Source organism: Triticum dicoccoides, chromosome 1A (assembly GCF_002162155.2).
Source record: "Triticum dicoccoides isolate Atlit2015 ecotype Zavitan chromosome 1A, WEW_v2.0, whole genome shotgun sequence".
In the NCBI taxonomy this organism is placed as follows: domain Eukaryota; kingdom Viridiplantae; phylum Streptophyta; class Magnoliopsida; order Poales; family Poaceae; genus Triticum; species Triticum dicoccoides.
In genome coordinates, this window is record NC_041380.1 from 579,398,809 (window position 1) to 579,403,801 (window position 4,993).

General features: G+C 53.6%; 1 protein-coding gene across 1 annotated transcript; it reads left to right on the forward strand.

Moving 5' to 3' along the window:
* The first annotated feature begins 1,784 nt into the window (after positions 1–1,784).
* Positions 1,785–4,562, forward strand: LOC119356010 (WRKY transcription factor 28-like). Its single transcript, XM_037622906.1, has 3 exons — positions 1,785–2,263; positions 3,596–3,754; positions 3,865–4,562. Exons 1-3 carry the CDS (start codon positions 1,785–1,787, stop codon positions 4,421–4,423), a joined length of 1,197 nt encoding a protein of 398 aa, XP_037478803.1. The 3' UTR covers positions 4,424–4,562.
* The last annotated feature ends 431 nt before the right edge of the window (positions 4,563–4,993 follow it).

The following is a 4,993-nucleotide window of genomic DNA, read 5'->3' on the forward strand; positions in this document are numbered from 1 at the left end:
ACCACGTGGCTCGCTTGCGAGGCCGGCTGGTGGCTGCTTCCCCTCTTTCTTCGGCAACCACATTTCCTCTTCCAACAGCCTCCTTATCCTCGACTCAACCTCCCTTCCCACAGCGTATAATGGTGACGGGCTGCCGCGCTCGCGCTAGAGCTCCATGTGCAGCTCCCAAAACCATGGCTCCTCTGCCACCGCCACATGCTTCCCGTGCCAACACCTACTCGTCGCATGGAGAATCAACGGATCTGTTGAGGTCGCCGCATCATCAACCCCAGGGATCGCCGGTGAGAAGAGAAATCGAGTGGGGAGATGAGAGGGAAAGGGGTAGTGGGGCTGTTCTGGCTAAGAGGATAAGGCGTGAAAGAACAAAAAAAGGTTTTTTCGCATCAAAACCCGCTCCATCGCACTTTTTTTTGGCTAACATGACACCCTTCCCTACTTCAAGATTTGTGCTCGTCATCCAACGGTGCTGAGCGCGTTCACCCCCAAATGGTAAAAATCTGCTGTCAGATTTTTAGTTTCCGAAAAAAACGTACTACTCCTCTTGTAGTAACAAATAATTTATCTTTGAGCATCGTATAAGTAAGGATCGGAAACATATGCACCGGCGGTGGAGCGTGCACGCTCGATAAATCAGTCGGCGCACGTGGACGTTTACACGGTGGGCATGCATCCGTCGCCGTGGCCGCCGTCCGTCCCGGCCGCGCGCGCCGGCGCCCGAGACCAACGTACGCACGCTCTTTGCTGGCAAGAAGAGGGCCATGCAGGAAGTCGCCGTCGCATGGTCGGCCCGCCCGCGACCAGCCCCCCTCCCCTCGTGATCGAGATCGACGGCTGGCCCGTCCTGTCCCGTTCCGTTCCACCGCCGGAGACCCGCAGCCCTGAGATCAGCATCGGACGGCCGAGGATCCCGCCCGTCATGCACGGTGGCGGCGTCACGCTCGCGCCATCCCAGACGTGGCCCGTCGTGGGCCACGGGGCGGGGCCAGGGTCAAAGCGGAGGCGGACACGTGTCTGGTCTGAACGGGTTGACCTGGCGCGCGGGTTTGACCGGCTGCCCGCCGGTGCGTGGCCGTCATCCATGGTTGACTCGTCGGGAAGAGGAGGGCCGTGTGCGACCTCGCACTCGTCCGTACGGCCTTGCCCAGTGTTAATTACGACTTGGAGTGTGCACTGATGCTATGCTACCCGTTCTTCACCATGTCGCCTCCCAACAAATTTGACTGCTAATCTTCATTTGTTTTCCTATTAAAACTGAAATATTCCTCTAGGTTTCATGCACCGTGGTGAACTAAAAACTACGTTTCATAGCGGTTGAATTAGTGACATTCGACATTTTGAATTGGTAAAACCTACTCTAGTAAAAAACTAGCACGTGAGACCCCAAAAATCCGAGCAAGTGTGCATCTCCAATTGACGAAGCAAATGAATAGTTAAGTAGAACCATTCCGGATGGAGAAGCACTTTCCCCGCAAGAAGAAAGAAATAAAGAAGAAGAAGGCCTTGACCATGCACCCCCACCCAACCACCTATTCCCATCCATCTTTCCCCGCACACAATCACACACTAGCCCAAGCCTTCTACTCGTCGTGCTAGCTAAGCTTCCTCTCTCTCCCTCCTCAGACCCTCACACACACCCCTCTCCTCCCCTTGCCTTCCCCCTCCACTGCACCGCCACCTCTACACATCCGCTAGTACGGCAAGAACCAAGAAGGCCACCGGGACTTCGATCCGATCGATCGAGCTAGCTAGCTCCAGCTCCGATCTATCCATCTACCCATCCATCCATGTCGGGCGCGAGCCATGACCAGCACCGCCGCCACCTGTCGGGCGACTTCGACGAGCTGGCCTCGCTCTTCGCGCAGCGGCCGGCCGACGCCGCCTCGCCGTCGCCCATGATGCTGATGCAGCCGCAGACGCCGTGGTTCTTCGCCGACTACCTGCAGACGCCGGGGATGGACTACGATGACGCGTTCGCCAGGGACTTCATCGGCTCGCCGGCCGGCGGCGTCGGCGGCGTCGAGGAGGTGAAGAGGGAGATGCTGGCGAGCGACGGTGCCGCTGGCGCTGTTGTTGTGCCTGGCGGCGGGCCCGGCGGGACGGCGCACAGCGTGTCGGTGTCGTCCACGTCGAGCGAGGCCGGGGTCGGCGGCAGCGGCGGCGCGGTGGAGGACGAGGCCGGGAAGTGCAAGCAGGAGGAGGGCGAGGGCGACGACGAGAGCAAGCAGGCGGCGGCCGATGGAGAAGCGGACAAGACCAAGAAAGGGTAAGATCTGATTTGATTTCTTGCAAAAACTTTACCTGATTGATCTTGGCTTGGAGTTCTAGATCAGATACCTAGAGGTTGATTGATCTGCATACAGCATACACTTCACTGATGATTCTCATCTGCTATGTGCTAGATTTTGTTCGTTCACGTTCGATTGTTCTTGTTGGTAGCTTGTTGAGTTGTTCTTCACTGATCCAAAATTTTCCAACCGGCCGGGCTAGCCAATCCCCTTTCCACTGGATAATACTAGAATCATTAATTAACCAGTTCATACCAGATATATAGCTGGGTGGATATATATTAGTTAAGCCAGTTGATCGATCCGATTTAATTAGATCTACCATGCAGCGTGCATGTGTTCGATCCTTTCCATTCCATTCTATAATCTCGTCTTCTATTCGGTCAATGCACCGTATGAACTCGATCTGTTTCTAGGGTTTCCCACCAGCTAACCTGTTGGTCCTAGATCGAATACAAAATTGTACTAGTACCACTGGAGCAAAAAGAGCTTGAACTTTAGGGTTCGATCAGCTGCAAAAGGTTGATGAATGGTTGTTGCTGCATATATATGCCCACAGCTTTTTGATTAGACCGTCTTTTCTTCCTTTCATGATTTCTTCATATCTTGTGTTCATCGACATCCACTACTTTCAAGTCTTCGAATTTGACTGCACCAACCCTGCTGCGTCCTTGTTAATTAATCCACCAACAATATCACGTTAATTAGGAAATGACTTAAGAGATTCTGGCTAGGTCCTAAAGATACTCCGATTGATCCATATCAACCATCAGATATCTAAGCTACTAACACCGATCACTTGAGAGTTCATTTTCATGGAAAATTACTTCACAGCTTCTATGGTCACATCGTGATGTACTTGTGCGAGTGACCATACAAGCATGATGGATCGATAGCCAAATCCATCCATATCCATGAGTACAAATAAAAACTATTACTACTGTAGTAGTAGCAAACAAAAGAGAAAGACCAGGCTAGTTGGTGTACGGTGTGAACCTAAATCATCCATGTGTGTATGCATGCAGTATGTATGCGTGCGCCGGCTGTGCCGTACACACACGCACCTACTTAGACATGTATACGTACGTACAGCCACTATGTTTGAACGGACCATGCAACTAACTAACTAATATAATCTCTCTAGTATGAACAAACATGCATATGCATGGCATGATTTCTCCGTACCATGTGATGCACAATGGCTAGATCAATCGTTTGCTTTGTGCTAGTGCACTTTGATTTGATTTCTTGGTAGTATCTGTGGTTACAAGTTGTATAAGATTGACCGATCGGAAGCTGATTAATTGCAGGGCGGCGAAGGGGAAAGGGGCGGCGAGGGTCAAGGGGGAGAAGCGGCCGCGGCAGGCGCGGTTCGCGTTCATGACCAAGAGCGAGGTTGACCACCTCGAGGACGGCTACCGCTGGCGCAAGTACGGCCAGAAGGCCGTCAAGAACAGCCCCTTCCCAAGGTACCTACATAGTACTCCAAAATGGATTAGGGTTACGATGCACAGTGCGATGTTTGCATGCGGCTAACTGCGTAGAAGTGCCCGGTGCAACCTTTTGGATGATGATGCAGGAGCTACTACCGGTGCACGACGCAGAAGTGCCCGGTGAAGAAGCGGGTGGAGCGGTCGTACCAGGACGCCGCCGTGGTGATCACCACCTACGAGGGCAAGCACACCCACCCCATCCCCGCCACGCTCCGCGGCGCCAACCAACTGCTCGCCGCGCACGCCCACGCGCATGGCGGCCACGGGCTCATCCACCCCGGCATGTTCCGGATGCCGGCGCCGCCCGGCGCCTTCCGCCCCGGCGACGCGCTCGGCAGCTTCCTGCAGCAGCAGCACGCGGCCATGCAGCACCAGCAGCAGGTCGCCGCTGCAGGGATGGCGATGCGGCAGGCGAACGCCATGGCGAGCGGCCACATGCAGGCGCCTCCCGCTGATCGTGGCCTGGCCGCCGCCATGGCCGGAGGTACGACGGGGAACAGTACCCATACTGTCAGCAGCAGTAGTGCCGATCCGCTGCGGATGGAGCACCTGATGGCGCAGGACTACGGCCTGCTGCAGGACATGCTGATGCCGCCGTCCTTCGCCCACAGCGACAACAGCAATAACAACTCCAACCGCCATTGATCGAGAGAGATCGAGCTTCCAGCTTGCCCTGACAGTGATCCATCGGTCGATTCGGCGCCCTTTGCTTGTTATTAATTGACTTTTTTGCATGGTACTGATATATCTATCTATAATTGATGAACGATGAGGATATGATCAAGCTTAGCATCATCACGGAGAGGATGCTTGCGCACGTACGTGAGCAGTAGTTGCATGTTAGCGTAGTGTTAGTACCAAGAGTCGTTGTAAATTATGCATGCATGCGTGCGTGCGTGCGTGCGTGTGTACCTGATTGATTCTGATGAGCTCGTGCATTGTTGCACTTGGAGCCGTATCTATCTAGTGGTACTACCTACTGTACTACTGATGGGTGGTGGTGATTTTGCTTGATCCTGTTCCGTTTCCTTGACTTTGAACCGAGTACAAAATTAGGTGATGCTTAATAACTTTCAAGGACTGCATGCAAGATTAATTGATTGTTTCTTGATGACAAAATGATGTACCACAGCATTATTTGCTCCCTCTGCCATGATGGGAAATCAGGACGATGCTCTTGCGGTACGTTGGTCCATGCAATGCATATCGGTACAG

Coding starts and splice junctions, on each gene's coding strand:
- LOC119356010 (XM_037622906.1), top strand. CDS start 1,785: ATGTCGGGCGCGAGCCATGACCAGCACCGCCGCCACCTGTCGGGCGAC. Junction 2,264..3,595: donor GCGGACAAGACCAAGAAAGG/GTAAGATCTGAT, acceptor GATTAATTGCAG/GGCGGCGAAGGGGAAAGGGG. Junction 3,755..3,864: donor AAGAACAGCCCCTTCCCAAG/GTACCTACATAG, acceptor ATGATGATGCAG/GAGCTACTACCGGTGCACGA.